Genomic DNA, 20439 nt, shown 5'->3' with positions numbered 1-20439 from the left:
CTTGCCCCCGATGCCGCTACGTTTCGAAAATAGTTTAGCGGGTCGTACACAATAACTCATCGACTTCAAAGAATGATATTTTTTTTTCAGTATGATTAGTTTTGTCATTCGAAAAGGGGTGACAACGCAACTTGTTGCCCCTTTACCTGCCTCTCTATTATATTAGGACCCTTTTATTGCTATTTATAAAAGTTTATCCTTGTTCCAACCCTATTGTTCCAATTAGTTCCAAACGGTTTTCTACATAAACAATTTTATACCGGTTCAATTTCGATTTGATTTTCAAATCAGTTCGATTAACATATTTTTATTGCTCATTACTTAAATATTATTACCAAGTTAGTCAACTAGACATCAATTCTTACATAAACCCATAACAAATATGTCTTTTTCCACACTATAACAAATACTGTCATTATTAATATTATTATTAGTTCCTTTTTGGATCAAGTTGCAAGCCCTAGTTCATCCATCTGTCACACTTTCGTTACTCAATCCAACAGGTTTTTATTTTTTAATCTCTAATTCTCATAATAACTTATTCAATTAATCACACAATTTAACTCTTTACTTAACTCGATCTACTTCTAATTTCAGATTTCAGTTAACTCGACTCCATAAAGAGCTTACAAGGTATACATACATACATATATATATATATATATATATATAATAATACTAATATATATGCCCTAATTATATTGCTTTGTGCCAAATTGTGACGATCTATTGTAGTTAGTTTGTAACCTGGAAGGATAGAGAGTGCGGCTCGAGCTCGGCTTGTTTATTATTTAGTAATTAATTTATATACGGTTTTAACTATTTTTTATTTATCTTTAGAATAACTTTAAAAACGAGCTTAAGTTTGGCTCGAGCTCAACTGTGTAGTGTGGAATTAATATTTAGAAGTCCATCAGAAGAAAAAATTATAAATAGTTATGCGAGGCTTGTTAAGAGTCGGCGAGCCGGAATGTGCTTCCTGTACAAGGCTCGAGCTTGTGATTGGCTTGTTTATAATTTGTTAATTAAATAATACATGCTTTTAAATGTGGGGGAAAGTTAACGTACAAATAAAATTAGCGTGCTAATTGTGAGAATCAAGTGGTGCAAAATTTATAAATACGCAAGGCTCGAGCTCGGGCTCGATAACTAAATGAGCTTTGTTTGAGGCTTGGGCTCGGCTTGATTATAATTTATTAATTAGTTAATATACGTTTTTAATTATGTTCATATAGTTTTAGAATAACATTAAAAACGAGCATAAGCTTGGCTCGAGCTTGGCTGTGCAGGCGTTAAATTAATACATAGATAGCCAAAAGAGGTCAAACTATAATATATGCAAGACTTGACAAGCCTAAACGAGATTCTATACGATGCTTGACCTACTTAGTATCTGTTTAGAGTGAAGAAGGGATGTTAAGCTTATGCTTATATATAAAATTAGCTTATAGCTTTTTTTCTATTATTTGATAAGCTCTTTTTTAAGTGTTTGGCTTAGCTTATATTCTACAAGTTAATTATGTGTCTTAATAAGTTGTTAAATCCAACATTCTTTAATTTGTTAAAGAGTAATAATTACTAATCCACCACCATTTGAGGACAAATGAGTAATTTACACCCTTAAACAAATAAGCTTCATCAAATAAGCTAAAAAACCATCTTGAAATAAGCTTCTTCAAATGAGCTTATATAAGCTAATAAGCATAAGCTTAATAAGCTAAGCCATACACCAAGTTAAGCTTATTTTGTAAAAAAAAAAGCTATAAGCTTTGTTAAAAAAGCTAGGCCAAACACCCCCTAAGTTTATATATCTTCGGTTCTATCTGGAATGGAAATTACTGTTCTGTTGGAATTTGGTGTTGGGTTTGTAGGCCTTTTTGGGCTCGTTATCATTGAGATTGTAGGCAGGCGAAGGGTGCAGGGGCAGTCGGAGGCCCGTAAAGTGTTTTCTTAATCATGAAGTTATTAACTCTAGATTAGTCTCTAGATAAACATGCTTATGTACTTGTAATTGTTTATCACTGAAATATACTATAACCTAGTTTTCAACAGTTTAGACTGAACCACGTAATTTCACGTGTTCGTTTATTGCTTTCGTGTTCTGTTCATGTGTTTTAATTTAAACATTTGGAGAAACTATGTTCTGTCTAGCAACTATGGTCTTTTGTTTTTAAGGTTTGCCACCTCTTAGTTTCCTATGTCAACTGTCAAGACAAGGTTCTCTTGTGTTGATCATGTATTTCTAGGTTTGTCATCGTAACCAATGTATGCTTCAGATAATGAAAGCCAGTTTTAGAGTAAATTCGTATGCCTACAACAAGAATGATTTTTGTGAAATGTTGTTTTTGTTGGAAATGGTTATATGGTGGTGCCTTTTCTCCTTAATTGTTAATTATCTGTTTATATTATATCTTAGATTGGTAAGGATTGGATTAGAGGTAAGTAAGGTATAATATCAATAAAGTTTAACCTTGCATGTGATGTCATATTGATAGTTGCTTGCTTCCATTTATGCTAGCACTAAAACGATATGTAAAACTTCATTTGTAAAACATTTATGCTGATTTTTTTAGTTGTTTTATCTGAAGATGGGTCAGCAAGGTCACGGGCAGGCCTCAGCTATGGGGACTGTAGGCGGCTCTGCTCAAATGCCTTATAGCATGGCACCTTATCCACCAAATCAAATGATGGGAATCGTACCACCTGCATCCGTTGGTGGGGCGGTCCCACCATCACAAACATCGGGCCTTTCTTCTCCTCCAGCCCAACTGGCCCAACAACAACTCGCCTACCAACACATCCACCAACAGCAACAACAACAATTGCATCAACATCTCCAAACCTTTTGGGCTAACCAGTTTCATGAGATTGAACAAACCACTGATTTCAAGAACCATAGTCTTCCATTGGCTAGAATCAAGAAAATCATGAAAGCAGATGAAGATGTGAGGATGATATCAGCTGAAGCACCGGTTATATTTGCACGCGCGTGTGAAATGTTTATTCTTGAATTAACTTTAAGGTCATGGAACCACACGGAAGAAAACAAACGGAGGACTCTTCAGAAAAACGACATTGCTGCTGCAATCACGAGGACTGATATTTTTGACTTTTTAGTTGATATAGTGCCACGAGAAGATTTGAAAGATGAAGTTATTGGTTCAACAATTCCAAGAACCGGGCCTATTCCAGTAGGAGCTCCAACTGAGGGTGTACCGTATTACTATATGCCGCCTCCACAAGTTGGTGGTGCAGGGATGTATATGGGTAAGCCAGTGGATCCACAAGCACTTTATGGGCAGCAGCCTCGTCCGTACATGGCTCAGCTCATGTGGCCACAGCAGCAACAGCAAGAACCGCAGGAAGATGCTTAACCAGGTATACGTTAAATCTTGCACTTTGATGATCACGGTTTTTACTGTTCCAACTGTTTCCTTAAAAGTTTGATGTTTGTGGTCTCTTTTAAGAATGTGACTTTAGTACTGTGGTCTTTTTGTCGACATTTATTCATCAATTTGTTTCTTTTCATGGTTGCACACACGTTTGTTTTTAGTAGCAATGGCGTTTTTAACCAACTTGTGTTTAACTTCTTTTGTCTTCATCTAATCGATACACCTAACGGTTAGAAACTGAACAGAGTTAAGCAATGTTTGCAGTCAGTGTCGTTAAATAATATAAGTAGGGATGCTAATGGCCGGGATTTGATAATCCCTGTCCCGTACCGGATTGGGGATCTATGCTTAGGATGTTACTCACATTTGGTAGTTAAATGATTTTATGCTATTTTTCGGTACAATGGCATCATGTGTTACAAAATGTTATCCTAAAGTTTAAGCTCGCAAAAAACAATTTTTTAGATTGTTTTGTATGTGAAATGAGTGAATACACTTGGGATGATTTTCAGCATGTTATACTCTGTTGGCTGTTTCTTTTTTTAGTTAAAACTTTATATTATAACTCATTTGACCCGTTACAGATATAAGTATATAACCCAAAGTACCCTAAACCCTTTGAGAATAAATTTACTGTTAGGCGACCGACATTGATTTGATTTGTGTGGTTACAGGAGGGTAACAAGAAGAGACGGAATTCAGAAGAACGATGGCTGTATACCAACAGCACTTACCTTTGGGAATTTGTATTAATGTTAATTTAATGTGGTTAATTAGGAATGGTTGTAGTCATACTTAACTATGTTTGTGTGTGTCTACGTGTCATCATGTCCTTAACTATGCTGCTGTTCTATGATGTTGGCGGCAACCATGTGTTATATTATGATCTGGACCTGGTTCTTGGAAAGTTATCCAATGCAGAAGGTATGTCGATTGCTCTTTTGTTGGCTTGTATGTATATATGTATGTACATCCGATATGTAGTTAGGTAGGCATCCCATAATGAGTGGTAGGCAAGTCGGTGATGGGTCAAAATGTGTTGGGGGTTGAGTTAGGAGGCATCAGCAACCCATTTCACGTGCACGACCCGTTATTTTTTAGTTAAAAGTTAAATTGCCTTAGCCGAAAACATAACCTCGATTCCCTTTCCTATGTCCTATGTAAATCGACTTAAATTAGATGGATCAAAACAAGTTAGCTTGACCAATTTAGGGTGTTTTGAACAAGGAGGCTGAAGTCACAATCTTTTGTTTTTTAACTAACAAGAACATGCTGAATTTGCATGTGTTTAATGAAGCGTAATATTGTGGTTAGGAGAGTAAGCTAATGCGATATTTCTCGGTTTCAATTGGTAGATTAAACAATTTTTCTTTTAACAGTAAGAAAAACTATGGCACCTCACCAATACCTTCATAAAATCAATGGCAGCGGGTAAAACCAAGCCTACGTTGAGTAGCAGTCAAGTCGTTGAGCAGGCGGCTTCTAAAAATGTTTCATCTATGAGTTGTGCTGTATTACATTATTATTATTGTCATATTTAACTTTAAAATGCAGACCAAATATGCAAACTAAACTTCTACATTTATTCGAAACTACTTATTGACTCGAAAAAAGAAACCAAATTATCCTTAAAACTGAACATGATAATTAACATTGAGAGCTTCAACGAGCCGGACAAATATCCTCCAAACTGCAGAACAAATGCAACCACGGTTAGACAAATTTTATAGGTATATTGGTTATTTTAATCCCAAGTATCCTTTTGGTCGCTGTCGGTCCCAACTAACGAATTCGCTGCTGACAGTCCCAACTTTTAACGTATTTGTTCCCAACGGTCCGCGACTAATAGAATCCTAACGCCGTTAGTTGCAGGTTGCCGAAAAATCGTTTTTGACCGGAAAACTCAACATTTTTGTCTCAAACATCATTGTAACTTCGTATCAGACCTTTAGGAACCTTTTTCTAGTAAAAACCCTAATTATTGAGGTCGTCAGAACCCTAGAACCGTCGTCGGAAACGGTTGGTAGGGCTCAAGTGGTGGTGGGTGGTTGGTGGTGAGTCAATTGGTGGCGGTGACGGCGTTCGGGTGGTGATTTCTAGAAATAAAAATGTGACTTTTTCGACAAAAAACGTTTTTTCCGGCGACATGCAACTAACAGTGTTAGGATTCCGTTAGTCGTGGACCGTTGGGAACAAATATATTAAAAAGTTGGGACCGTCAGCAGCCAATTCGTTAGCGGGGACCGACAGCGACCAAAAAGAGATAGTTGGGACCAATAAAAACCAACATACCAATTTTATATAAATGGAAACATAACATATGTAAATTACCTTCTTCCTAAGTATTCTATTATATCAGTGGTGAGTGTTGATCTCTTCTTCTCCTCAAAAGCAAGTGATGCAGCTTTCCTCATCAAAGCGGACCCCGCAATACAACCCAACACTGTCGGGTTCATAGCGGGCCCGTCTTTACCGTCAAGCTTCCGGGCCCATGCCAAGAACACTGCAACACTGGTCAACAAAACTTAAAAAACTTAGCTACAAAGAAAAATAGCGGATCATTATTTTTATTTGCAGTTTTCTGCAATCGTTTTTATATGTTAATTAAGCTAGGTACCTTCCAGAGAGTATATCACCTTGTCCGCCACAGCGTCGTGGAGAACCAAATATGCTAACTGATTTAACTGCATTTAAGTTTAAATAAAGTTTACATAATAAAATTACAAAACCAGTTTTTGTTAAGATATCCAAACAGAAATAAGGTCATGTCTATCGTTAGTACCTTCTTTGCCATCACTAATGTAATCCAACTGTCCTTTACGAAGAATCGTCACGCCACCAATACTGTGAAGGTTTTCAATTTTTATCCATTAATCATATTAAACGATAAGTCATTGATAATAATCAAAACTACCTGCTGGCGAGAGACAGTAACTGGTGGGGCCCGTTTTGATCGTTTACTTCACAGTTCAAAACTTTCTGAACAAGTCGCTTATACTCGTTTACATTTGGAGTCAAAACCGCTAACGGGTACCCGCTGACTAGATCAAGACGGTTTGTAACAAGAAACAATCCATCCTAAAACATCCACACGATGACACGAATCAATATAATAAAATATTACAAAAATACCCATGGTTTCATAGGATTTAATCATCCATACCCCATCAATGACCATTGGTACATTGCTTCGCCTCGCATGCTTCATAATATCACTCACACAATCCTTCGAATATAACAAACATCATAAACAAAACCATTCATAATTTCATGTTATATGATAAAAAAGGGATTACTCTATAGAATAGTAACCAAGTTTTGAAATTGTTCCAATCTGGTCACTCATAAATATTTTGTTCCAATAAAGTCACTAAAGTTTCTTTTTTGTTATAATCCTACATATTTTACTTGGATAGCAGATTTTGTAGGTTTTTTTATTTTTAAATAGTTTGATATTGCAAAATATTTTTTTAAAAATTGACAAAATTAGTAAAAATTGAGAAAAATAATTAATTGTGAAAAAATGAAAAAAAAACTGAAAAATTGAAAAAAAAAATTAAGAATTTTGTTTTGAAATTTTTCGGGTTTTTTTTTTGCAATTTTCCAGATTATTATTTTTTTTGCATTTTTTCGCAATTAGAAAATTTTTTTTCTCAAATTTTAAAAAAATATTTTGCAATGTCAAACTATTTAAAAATAAAAAAAACTTACATGACCTGCTATGCAGGTAAAATATCTAGGATTAGAACAAAAAGAAAACTTTAGTGACCTGATTGGAATAATTTCAAAACTTGATTACTATTCTATAGAGTTGCCCTTTAAAAAAAATAACATACCAGAAGGAATGGATCTCTACCGAGCCCGGGACCAATGACAAGGCAATCAAATCTTTCCAACCACTTATCAACTTCATCAAGAACGAGTGTTGCAACCGATTTTCGGTCTTCTTCTCTAAAAATTCATAAAAATCATAACCAAATTTGTATGAAAAAGGTGTATAAATTATAAAACAGATGAAGCTAACTGACTTCACACTGTATGATTCTTCTAGCAAAGGATGTACAATCAACTCGGGACTATAGCTTTTAATAACCGGAGCAGCGTCTTTAGTGCAGATCACATGTGATAGATCTGCACCCTAAATAAGAACAGAAAGTAAATAATTTTGAAGGGAATTATAGTCTAAACATTAAGAAATTATGTGTGCCAAGAGTGGTGACTAACGATTTTGAGAGCCGAAATTGCAGAGAAGTATGGTGCGCCGGTGTATTCACGGCAACCACCTACCACCGCTATCTTTCCTGATCAAACAACAGTACTTATGTCAATAGGGCTGTAAATAAACCAAACGTCAGCGAACTGTTCGGCGGGAAGTTCATTTATGTTCGTTCGTTCTATCTTTCCTAATGAAACAACACCACATATGTCAATAGGGCTTTACAGAAACTGAGTGTTCGGCGGGAAGTCCATTTCTGTTTGCTCGTTTAATAAATGAACGAACATGAACAAGGAATTTCGTTCAATTAACTAAACGAACAAACACAGAGGCCATGTTCATTCAATTGTGTTCGTGAACATTCGATAGCGTGTTCGTTTATGTTTGTTCATTAAAGGTTTTTAATATTTTCTAATGGCTTTTCTTTTTTTGAAACAACGACTTTTCTTGTGTGTTAGGCCACCGCACTCTCCAGTTTGGAGAGCTCCGCCCCACTTTGGCAAGAATATGTTCTCTGAACCGGGCCCACGTTGGCTTCCGAGTTTGGCTTGGGCGTACCCCGGAAACCATACCAACGACTACCACTTGGCAATCGCTTTTCTAATCTTATCATATAGATTTAAGCAAAAATTATTAACAATATAACAAATATATACATGCGTGTTATATGATTAATATATATGCAAATTAACATACTAATACTATTCTTAAAAGTAAACGCCTACACAAACTTGGTAGCCGAACCGAACCCTTGACACTGACCATTTTCTTGAACCGTTAACGAAAAAGTTCATATTTTTAACAATAAACCAGGGGTAAACTTAAATTCTACAGTGAATTAACATAAAACAATTGATACCCAGATTGAATTTGATACCAATTACACAAAATCTAGTGTCAATTAAAAAAAACTTACTTACCAGCTTGGCCTTTATGTTTGGTTGCATCAAGGGTTGGTGAAATTAACCTCAAGATATTAAGAGCATCAGCTTCTAAAGAGTGGGTCCCACCGGAGATTACAGATTGCATAGTTGTTGTGGTGGTGGTGGTTGGGTGATGGGTTGATAGACACCTGAGTAAGTGGTGTTGTCTTCTTAGTATTGTGTGACTGTAACACCGCAGGTGCATATGTATATGTGTATATGTTATTTCGATTGCAGAAAGAATAGAAATTTGTGTGTAATATAGAAAAAGATGAATTGGGTTTGGAAGTGTGATTTGGATGGAATTATAGGGCTAAGAAAGAGGGTAAGTTACAAGAGCTGTTAACCAAATTGAACTGAAATTAATAAAGCTTTTTATCGGAAGAATGATAAGAGCTGACTGATATAAAACTTAAATCGATGTTTTAGGGCTTTTGATCGGAAAAATGATACGAGTCGACTATTCATACAACGAAATAGTGTTTTAATTCGGGTGTTTGAATTTCCAATTAACAAAAGTCAAGCCATTTGGATCACCGTTTCGAGCTAAGTTTTACATTAGTCGACTTAGGCTGAGGGGTGTGGGGGGCGCGAGAGGGGGCGCGAGAGGGGGCGCCAGCCAATAATATTGTGACGTGTGGCAGAGAGAGAAACTTGATAAGATGGGTGTTGGTAGTGGTGCTCGCGCCCCGGGACATGGTGTGGAGGGGCGCGAGAGGGGGCGCGAGCGGTTTTTTTTTTTATTTTTTTATAAATGTATTAAAAAAACGTATTATTAAAAAAACTCAAAAATTATTTAAAAAAACACACTTTTTTTTGAAAATTCATAATAAAAAAAAACATACTAAAAATTAAACAAACAATAATATTTAATAATAAAACTAATCTAATACAAGATCATCTGGTCGCCTCGCCCACAAATGTTCAACCAACTCATGTCGAAGATCCCCGTGTATCTCACGGCTCTTGATATTTGCTATGTTATGAAGTTTTTGTTGATCACTGATTGTGGACGGTTGTGGCGGAATGTCACCTTGGTAGTTTTGGCATATAGCTTTGCCCTCGTCTTCTAACGTCATGTTGTGTAGGATAAGACACGTGTAGACGACGTCCATTATCCTCTCCCGAGTCCAATAACGTATCGGGTTCGCCAGAACATAATATTGTTTTTTTATAGCTCCAAAAGCTCTTTCAATATCTTTTCTAGCAGACTCTTGCTTCTTCGTAAAATACTTCCGTTTGTCGGCGACTGGATCTGTAAAAGCTTGAACTAACACAGCCCATTCGTTGTAAATACCATCGACCAGATAGTACCCGTACTTGAAGAGTTCTTCATTTGCAAGAAAAGATTGAGGTGGTTCAACCCCGTCGATAAGGTCGTTGATCAAATGTGACTGATCGATAACATTAAGGTCGTTATTTGACCCAGCAACACCAAAAAAAGCATGCCAAAACCAAAGATCCTGTGAAACCGCCGCCTCAAGTATGAGGGTCGGCCCTTCATGATCACCACGGTGGAACTGACCTCGCCAGGCCGTTGGACACATAGCCCATCCAACATGCGTACAATCGATGCTACCTAGCATCCCAGGAAAACCATGTTTTTCTGCGTGCACCTCATATATGCGTTGGATGTCATACGTTGTAGGTTTACGCAGATATCTCCGAGCGTAAGTCGATATGACTCCTACGTACAATATATATTACAAAATGTAATAAATATTTAATAAAAAGTAAAATTAATGTTTTTTACCTTGGCAGAAAAAATGAAGGGATTCACGTGCAACCCTTTTCGACATCTGTAAATACTCATCCAAAGCGTCCGACGAGATGCCGTACGCTAATTGACGGATAGCAGCCGTGCATTTTTGAAGAGGGGTAAAACCGGGAAGACCCCTAGCATCCTCCCTTTGTTGAAAAAAGGGATACCGTGCCTCTAAATCACTCGCTATACGCGTGAACAATTGCCTGCTCATTCGAAAACGAGTTCGAAAATCCGACTCCGCGTATACCGGTTGAGGGCTAAAATAATGCCTCATCAAAGTATCGTTAGCACCCGATCGATCACGATCACGAGGTGGTGCTCTAACCCTCGGGAGTCGGGGTTGATGGGCTTGATTTTGCAAGAGATTGACCACGGTTGCGGTCAAAACTCCCCCTACATGAAGAAGCAAATCATCCTCTTCGGAGGAGTCGGAATCAGACGAGTACGACGACATTATTTTTAAAAAAAAAATTGGGACGATGGGTTGTTTGGAGATTGAAGTTGTGTTTGATATGGTAAAAATGGGTTGATTTAGGGGTATTATATAGGATTTTGTAAAGGTTTTTTTAAAAAAGTTTGAAAGAAATGGGTAATATATAGGAAGTGTTGTATAAAGAAATGGGTAAGTTTGGGTTTTTTAGAAGTTGTGTTAGTGTTGTATAAAATGGGCAATATATAGGAGTAGAAATTTTTTTTTTTTTAAAAATTAAAGAGCCAACGGCTCAATAAAAGGTGACCAACGGCTCTTTTTCACCATTCCCCAAGCCCTAACGCCACACAGGTCCCGCGAACCCCCTTGCGCCTGCCTCTTTTTCGCGCTCGCGCCCCTCTCGCGCCCCTCTCGCGCCTCGGTGGTGTGGTGCTCGCGCCCCGGGGCGCGAGCGGCTGCCCTCTTGCGCCCTTTCTAGCGCTCCACACCCCTCAGCCTTATATCATTCTTCCGGTCAAAATCTCTAGAACATCGGTTTGAAACTCGAAAAAAAAAACGACGACGTTAAGTGTTTTTTAACGAAGGTCCATTGAGACAAAAACAGTTGAAAGGTTGGACCGTTGGTAGTGATTTTTAAATGTGAGATTATTATCGGCCAATACGCAAAAAATACGATTATTTATTTCCAATTTGCCAAAATTGAATTAACCGAAAAAGGGTTGTCGGCTATTTTTTTATCATTGGTTAACCATAATTAAGCGAACCAAAGTACCGAACTATTCATTTTTCATATATTTTTAGCTTCTATACATTCATTTTATGTATTTCATGTATTTATACCACCATTTCATATATTTATATTTCTATATTCATGTATTTCTAAGTATAAAATTTTACCTAAATTTGATTTTTGTTATTAACTGAAATTAACTGCACCGGACAGAAAGCCAAAAAAGTTAATTGGATTAACCGAACCAATTAACCAAAATCAAATAAGTTAATTTGGTTGAGGCTATTAACCAAACAAAAACATGCACACCACTAAATCGACCATACTGAACCAATTAACTGGAAACCGGTAGGTTAAAAACGTGAAATGAGCTGAGTAAAACAAGCTTGAGCCTGAGCTTAAGCTTAGTAAAAAACATGTTTAATAAACGAGCTCGAGCTTTATTTGTATAGCTTAAACAAGCTTGCAAGCCTAACAATCTATTACTTATCTAATTTTTTACTTAATGTATAAACTGTATATTTTTATAACAATTCATATCATATATACAATTTGTTCAGGTTGAGTTTTCTGGCGAAAAAACGTTTTTTTGGCGACAGGACTAATGGAGTTACGCTTTCCGTTAGTCGTGGACCATTGGAAGCAAACATGTTATAAGATAGGACTGTTACAAACCATTTCATTAGTTGAAACCGACAACAGCCAAAAAAATGATAATTAATATTATTTAAAACTAATAGGCCTAAATTTAATACCAAGCTCATATATCTAATGCTATATTTATTCTTTTCTTTTTTTTTTTGTCATATGTTTGGATGCTTTGGGCCTCTATCCTGATTTGTGGATTCACATCAAGACAATGGACCAGGCTTGGTGTTCTGAGCCCAATATTCTGCCCCATGCCTCTTGCTTAGTACTCATCACCGAAGCTTCTATCTTCAATGCAACTTATTGTATATTATTGTTTTTAAAGCATAATCTAGTGAAGATCTCTAAGTAACAATGATAGAAAGTTTTGAGACAAAATGCCAAAGTAGATAAATAGTTAAACGGGCCAAACACGTATTCATCGGGTTGACACGAGCGCAAACCGTTTAGGTAAACATGTTTGTGGGTTCGAATCGAAAGTGACCCGAATCCATTTACTTTCAGTTGTTTTGAGTGTATTGGTATGCCCCTTTTGGTAGATTTTGAACATTTATAAATTGCAACTACCTTTTTTAAATTAAATACCCAATTTATCATGTGAAACTTTAAGCTAACCTTATTAAATAATTTTTTTTAGTGAACTGTGGTTCGTTCTAATCTATGGTTTTAGTCTAATAGTTTCAAATTTGTGATTTGGTTTCATTTCACTTGCAATTAAACCCGAATTTATTAACTACGTTAAGTCTGCTCGTTAAACCCATCAGCGTGCCCTTGACGTGAGGGGCAGTTTTGTCCTTCCCCCCCCCCCCCAAATGCACCTCAGCCTCTCACGTGAGGGGGCTTGCAAATTAGGACTGTGGTTTAGTTGATGAGAAAAAGGACAAAATGCCCCTCATGTGAGGGGCACACTGATGAGTTTAACGACCAGACTTAACTGAGTTAATGAATTCGGTTTTAATTGCAAGTGAAATGAAACCACATGGACGAAAATAACAAATTTGAAACTATTAGACTAAAACCATAGATTAGAACGAACCACATGGACGAAAACCACAATTTACTTTTTTTTTTAAACTATATCTACATTAACTTCTCTAAAGAAAATTAGTAACATTATTATTTTTTAAATATGGCTACATATGCATTATCAAACTCCATATTAAATAATCAATACGTATTGGTGGATGTCAGGATTCAGGAGTCAAAGGTCGGTTATATAATAGTTGTATGGAACTTTAATATACTCAATAGATAAAATGCTATGTATTTATCATGTTGTATTGAACTTTAATTTATCATGCTACATATTTAAATTATGTATAGTTTTGATTCCAGTTTTAAGAATTCAACAAACTAGCTAGAAATAGTCTTCAGTGTCCCACCTTCATTACCATCAACATTTGCCAACCACCACCATTAAAACTAGCATTGAACTTTTCTATGAAATAACAAAATAATTATTGAGACAACACCAAAAGATCATGGGAAATCTTTAATGCGAATCGAAACACCGACAATGACAACAATGGAGAAATCTAAACGAGTTGAAGCAGCTACAATCAGTGAAACACGCGAGACAAGATCATATAGGAGATTTGAAATATGTAACAAATGATGTTTCAGCAACCACAATCATGCAGAGCTAACTTACATTAGTACAACAAACAACAATAGTTGATTTATATACATTTTTTTTAATTATTTTTATATGTTTGTTAATAATTAAAAATTGTATATATATAACATTAAACATATAAACTATTTGATTATTTCTATTATAATTTATATATAATAACTATTATATTATATAAATATTTACTAATCATTTTAAACAAAATTATGTAAATAATAGACTTGTTTAGACTCAATAGCCATCTCTAGCTGGATAAGTGAAGCTCAAGCAGGCTTATTAAGCAAGTTTATTTAAGTCTTCGTCTTGAGCCTGTTTAAGCTTCGCTTGATTTAAGCTTCAAGCAAAACGATCTTATGTGGTTTAGGAGCGGCTTGGCTTGTTTATTCCCATGTGCTAGATAATGGAGATGATGATGGCAACGATCTTCCAGTGAGCGTTCGGAGGGGTTTAAATAACTAATTTCGTACACTAGAAAGTTCACCAAATTTCATGGGAATAATTGGTTGAATTGCAATTGAGGTTCTTGATTATATATAGTTCATTAGATTGTCTTAAATTTTTATTGTTCTGGAGGTCAGGAACTCTTTATGTGGAAAATCTTAATACGGTTACTAGATGACGAGGAACTATTAGTATAACCTAAGAAGGCATAGATCTCGAGATTCCTGAATAGGTTAACCTTTGAATTCATCTATGATTGGACTAGGTACAATTATTCATCTATGATTGGACTCATTACAAGTCGATAACATTGTTGTGTGGCTGATGTTCAAGACCCTATAAAAACATAAGATATTAATTAAACCTATAAAAACAAATGTGCAAGATAGATAGTTGATAGTAACCACCACATGAAAGCTTGGATCAACCACAAGAACAAGATAAAAGCTGCCCAAATAAATCTATACAATAGATTCTCCAACCCATGCATGCATGTGTGACACCTATAGTTTCCTTGTAGTTACTTGCCACTTTGAACAATAACTAGTTGTAGTATCATGTCCTATTATTATTTGGCAGTGCTATACACTTATACGTACGCGCAAGTGTATAGACCGTAGAGCGACAACCAAGTGTATATTCTGATATTCTCATTAAGATTAATATTGTGGATGACAGAAATCTATGTGGGTGGTGTCTTGGCTTCTGCTGTTGTAATCTATCTTCTTGTCAAACAACTGGATAGAATCATAATTCATAAACACACTTCATGATATGATAATATGATATGATCCTCTTGTGGGACATAAACAGACAGATTGGCTAAATAGGTCCCACTATCTCACATGTCCAGCCTCTTACTAGAATTGAATACTCCCACCCAACACATAATATTATTCTTACATTCTTTACTCAATGCCCATACCTTCTCTTTGCTCTATTTATTCAACTCAAGCAAAGCAACCTAAAAGGAGTAAGGTGAAGAGAAATAAGCACTTTAAGAGTTCAAGTTGTTGCTAGTACTTAAGTTGTTTGAAGTTTAGACACTTTAAAAGGTTACGTAAAGAACCGAAAAACATGGAAGTTGTTGAAGATGATTTGTTCTTTGCGGACTTGAGTAAGAGGATCTCCCTTTTGATTATGGATGATGATGAAGATCCTACCCTTTACCGCTCTCCACTTTCTTTTCAGGTTTAACTTTTAACACTCTCTCTCTTTTGAAAATTCACGGGATCAGGTAAATCGTGGCTTATGTTGGTCAAGTGACCTTCAAAACCAGTGCAAGCAATGTTAAAAACCTGACATAAGAGGGGAATCACGTGTTTACCATTGTATCACCCTTTGGATGTTCTAAATAAAGTTTTACCTGAAGAAACTACGGAAAATCTTGTGCCTTTTCCATATTCATATGTTCTTGTTTTTTATTTTAGGTTATCCCGCAAAGAACCCACCCGAATAATAACCAAATACCGAGTTTCCATGAGCAAAATGGTAGAAGAGAAATCAAAGGAACAGGAGTGTTCATCCCACAATCTTCAAACAATCCAAGAAGAAGTAAACAATCAAGAGCCAAGTCTTCAAACACTAGGGATCATGTTCAAACTCAAAGGCATGTCAATACTTCAAGTGGACACTTTCCTCATGAAGTACCCTACAATGATCACAACACTTATAATTACACTTCCCATAATTCTTTGAATCACAAAAGATGCTATTAATTAATTAATTAAATTATTAACTAGTAGAATAATCAATTAATATATAATTGGATGTATAAGCTCAATTAATCTAATTATGTGTTTATGTGTGTATTTAATTAGTTTATTTATTTTTTAAAATAAGAGGGATTTTTGTTGGGAATGTATTACTATTATATAGTGATCACATAGATCGTGTAACATAAGTTTGTTTCATATCTTGTAATAAAGTGTCAAGAATTTTGTCTACAGTTTTATGTATTCACCTTGATTCTAAACAATCATGGCTTCATGTCAACCTGTAATTTATATAATTTGGTGTTTGTATGATACAAAAATCTTAAATTATACATTAGATCATCATTGGCTGAAGAGAAGCACGTCGAGGTTTCATGATCTCTTCGACCAAAATTTATTAATGAGTATTCAGTATCGCCTATATGTTATACGGTTTTTTTACGAACTAATAATCTACTCCTAAATCTTGTTAACCCGTTACCATCGAATTTAAACTCTTAACCTTAAAAATAGAAAACACCTATTTGGCCATTACATCACCATATACATACATCACAATATACATAAAAAGAAATATGTACACTATAACTTGGTTAAGGATAAATGATTAGTATTATTTATTCTTTTATTTGTTTAATTAAGTTAATAGTTTATTTATTTAAACACAAAAGAATAAATATCGGTATCACGTGAATGGAAGAATCCAATCGGCTGCATGTGAATGTGGGCCACGGGTCGGGTCACGTGCTTATCCCAATCAAGGTCGGATAGGTATCGACATAACTAATGGCCAATGGGATATTATATTGTATTAAACTTATAGCTAACCGAAAAAAGATATTTTTTTAACGGTAAACAAACATTGAATTGTCTAGTTGTTTTGTATGAGGTGACCCAATAACAAAAGACAACCGTCAGCTGGCCCAACCTAGTCTTACGGAAACCTTAAGCGCCTCTAAATTATCTTCAATTCTGGGAAACCCACCCACCCGAAGGCCCACTGTTGGTAAAACCGGGACGCTTTCAGGATCGAACAGGAGATCACAAATATCCCATTTTTCCTTCATTAAGCCACCCGTACGCCTTCAAAGTGTTGTTTGTGGAAACTGAAAATTAGATCTTTATAAAAAAAAACTCATACTTCCTACAACCACATCAAAATATTTACATTTCTATATCATCCTTGATCATAATTATTCTTTTTAATAACTGAAACACGTAGCAAGACGTACATTTACATATCCCACAAATCTTGTAATCAGGGCAAGCTCAGAGAAAACGAAATTTTTTTTGGCTAAAGGCGATTTTTTTTACCTTAAGTAAAAATAACATATTTTGGGGTTTAAACAATTTAATTCTAAATGGGCTTACTTGATTACGATTTAAGTTGTATAAAAAACTTTTGTAGACTAGAACTCACAACCTTTTGGTTAGATGTCATACCCTTTGCCATCGGACCAAGCTAGCGGTTATTTAATTCTGTTGAAACATTGATTATACATATTTTTCATAAAAATACAAAAAATTTAAAAAATAAAATAAAATTCGGGCCTAACAGGGTGTCATGCACGTGACTGTCGACTACCCGGTCATACACTATGGTCGGCCCTGCATGTAACATACATAACCTAAGAGGGAAGGGAGTCATCCCATTTTCCGTTTCGCGTATGTCATATTTGCGTCATGGCCGGCTTGGATATGAGGGCAGGGTGGTTGACGGTCCCCGACCCAAATATCCTGTTAGGCCTAATAGAATTTTTTAAAAATTGTATATATAAGTTAATGAAAAAATACATATGCATTTTTATGAAAAAATATATATGTGTTTTAAATGTTTAAAATTTTAAATACACCCGCTCAACTCATTAAAAGCTTTTTTATTATAAAAACAAATTTTTTACATAACCCATATAATAACCAAGTAAGTTCATTTAAAAGTTTTATTGTTTAAGTCTAACAAAAAACGCTTTTACTTAAGGTCCAAATAAAATTTTGCCTTAAGCCAAAAAATTTTAATGATTCTTAGAGATGACCCGGATCAACATCTCGTCAACAAAGGGAAGCTTGTAAGAGTTTGCGCCAGCATGCCGCCCCTCTCATTTTGAGTACTTGTGGGTTGAAATGGGTTAAAACTTAGTCTTGTTACTTCAAAGTGATCAACATATGGAATCAATAGTAATGATTAACAGCTTTGATGCCATCTGAGATATCACATTGACACATGATACCTAGCTTCTTTCTCTTTTTGCAACTTTTTAACTTTTAAAAGTTGGAGGACAACCGAGCATGCATGTTCTAATCATTTTTGCTTATTTGCCCCCTTACGTTATAAGAGGTCGAATTTGATGATATTGACATTGACGATTAGTTGAAGCCAATGAAAAAGGTTGTATTGTAAACGCTTAGTTGAAATTTCTAATTATTTCATTAGTAAACTTTTAAGGAAAACCTATTAAGGCGCGTATGAATATTTTAACAAGTACATCAAACTTGTTAAAACCTAACAGAAGAAATAGAAGCTCAAGAAGGAATATATGCGCCCCTTGTATTTCTCATGAATTTGATGCTGCAATTAGAGTTTTCTCGGTGTTCAAAACTAAATGCAACATCAAACTTGGTGTAAGAAAACATATCTCATCATACTCGTGCGAGTATATACTTTCAGGGGTTTGGAGCAAATACAAATAAAATTAACGTGCTAAACGTGAGAATTAAGTAGAATAATTATATATCAGTGCTATATTACACTGATATAGCAAAAATCTTTTGTTATTACCTACTATTATATTTAATATTTAGAAAACAAACTTCTTTTTTTTTTCCTTCCTGTAATGGGATAATCTTTTCATCAACTACTTTTACAGAAACATAAGGTATATACATAATAACTTTTGAAGAAAAATAAAGTTTGTTAATTAAGTGCTAACTGCTAAAGTTAAGAGACAAAATTAACAAATAAAAAGAATTAGAAAATTGTAATAATATAAATATACAATTACCATATCATAAATCATGGAAATTTGTTCAAAATAGGAAATTTGATGTAGTGGAAATAGTTTTTAAGAGAGAGAAATGGTGATAATGGTTTTTAGGTGATCCGTCATTTGAAATGACGGATATCTGATTAAATATAAGGGTAATCGGTTTTTGTCGGGTGAGTTGGAAAAGTATACGATGTTCAGTCATTTGAAATGACGGATGTGATACATTTTTGATGTGATCCACCATTTGAAATTCCAAGTGTTGCTTGAACATTCTTATTTCAAATGACAAGTGTGAACACTGTCTACCAGATTTGATATTTGATTTGCCGTTCAAAAAAAAATGATTTGATATTTGATTTGACAACTCCTAAGTTTTCATTTTTCTTTTTATATTTATTGTATTATATGTTTTTACTTTTACTTTATTTAAAAAAAAACTAATAATTAGTATTGTTTATAAAATAATATAACTAACTATTAAAAATTAACTAGTATTATTAAAAAGACTAATTTGTTTTTACTTTTATTTATTTTACTTTTATTAATAATTAATATATAATTAGTATTATTAAAAAGACTTATACATATATATATATATATATATATATGTATATACATATATATTAAAAAACAACATTTCTTCATCTAACTAATTTCACTATTCATCCAACTTTTAATAATATTCACACAATATATAATATGATTATCAACTACACACGTATTACTCATTTGCCTGTTATTGTTGAAAATGCTTTTTACTAATGACTACTTGTAACAGACGCTCCCTGTGTCGCAACACACGGGTTTAAAGCTTGTTAGTGTGAATTAACATTAATTAGTATATTGATATAACTTTTAATTAATAAATATAATTTTAATTGAGTTCATCCATATTTTTTAATTATAATAAAAAACCTACAGAAAAAGATATGACTGAACTCAGTTAATATTATATTAATTAATTAAAATTAATATTAATATATTAGTTAATGTTAATTAATAGTACTAATTATTAGCCTTTTTAATAATATATAAATAATTATTAATAAAAGTAAAATAAATAAAAGTAAAAACAGATTAGTCTTTTTAATAATACTAATTAATTTTTAATAGTTAATTATATTATTTTATAAACAATACTAATTATTAGTCTTTTTAAAAATAAAATAAATAAAAACACATGATACAATAAATATTAAAGGAAAAATAAACAATTAGAGTTGTCAAATCAAATGTCAAATCTGACAGCTGTTCACATTTGCTATTTGAAATGGCGAATGTCCAGACGACACTTGTCGTTTCAAATGACGAATCACACAAAAAATGTACAACATCCGCCATTTCAAATGGTTATTCACCATGTTTTTGTCCAATTCACCAGACAACACTGACAACCCCTATATTTAATCAGATATCCATCATTTCAAATGACGTATCACCTAAAACAATTATCACTATTTCTCTCTCATAGAAATCATTTCCACTATATCAAATTTCCTATTTCTAAAAAAAAATCCCATAAACCATTGATCATACTAAAATTTTCAACATTTATAGCTAAC

General features: G+C 34.3%; 1 protein-coding gene and 1 pseudogene across 2 annotated transcripts; one reads left to right on the top strand and one right to left on the bottom strand.

Annotated features, from left to right (window-relative positions):
- The first annotated feature begins 414 nt into the window (after positions 1–414).
- Positions 415–4330, top strand: LOC143538872 (nuclear transcription factor Y subunit C-3 pseudogene; annotated as a pseudogene). The gene is made up of 4 exons (XR_013136327.1): positions 415–503; positions 598–633; positions 2589–3378; positions 4067–4330. The product of XR_013136327.1 is annotated as a nuclear transcription factor Y subunit C-3 pseudogene (transcript).
- A 592-nt stretch (positions 4331–4922) lies between these two features.
- Positions 4923–8761, bottom strand: LOC143537254 (ATP-dependent (S)-NAD(P)H-hydrate dehydratase-like). The gene is made up of 10 exons (XM_077031069.1): positions 8529–8761; positions 7617–7693; positions 7421–7530; positions 7229–7343; positions 6556–6618; positions 6307–6470; positions 6175–6236; positions 6010–6076; positions 5724–5903; positions 4923–5082 (listed from the first exon to the last, which is right to left on the bottom strand). The coding sequence occupies exons 1-10, from the start codon at positions 8734–8736 to the stop codon at positions 5055–5057; spliced, it is 1074 nt and encodes a 357-aa protein (XP_076887184.1). The 5' UTR covers positions 8737–8761; the 3' UTR covers positions 4923–5054.
- Positions 8762–20439: the final 11678 nt, after the last annotated feature.

The sequence above is a fragment of the Bidens hawaiensis genome, unplaced genomic scaffold, assembly GCF_021521415.1.
Source record: "Bidens hawaiensis isolate Kalapana, Puna unplaced genomic scaffold, B.hawaiensis_p1.1 tig00000780_1, whole genome shotgun sequence".
Classification (NCBI taxonomy): Eukaryota; Viridiplantae; Streptophyta; class Magnoliopsida; order Asterales; family Asteraceae; genus Bidens; species Bidens hawaiensis.
The sequence above is the reverse complement of the archived record's forward strand: the minus strand, read 5'-3'. Positions and strand labels throughout refer to the sequence as shown.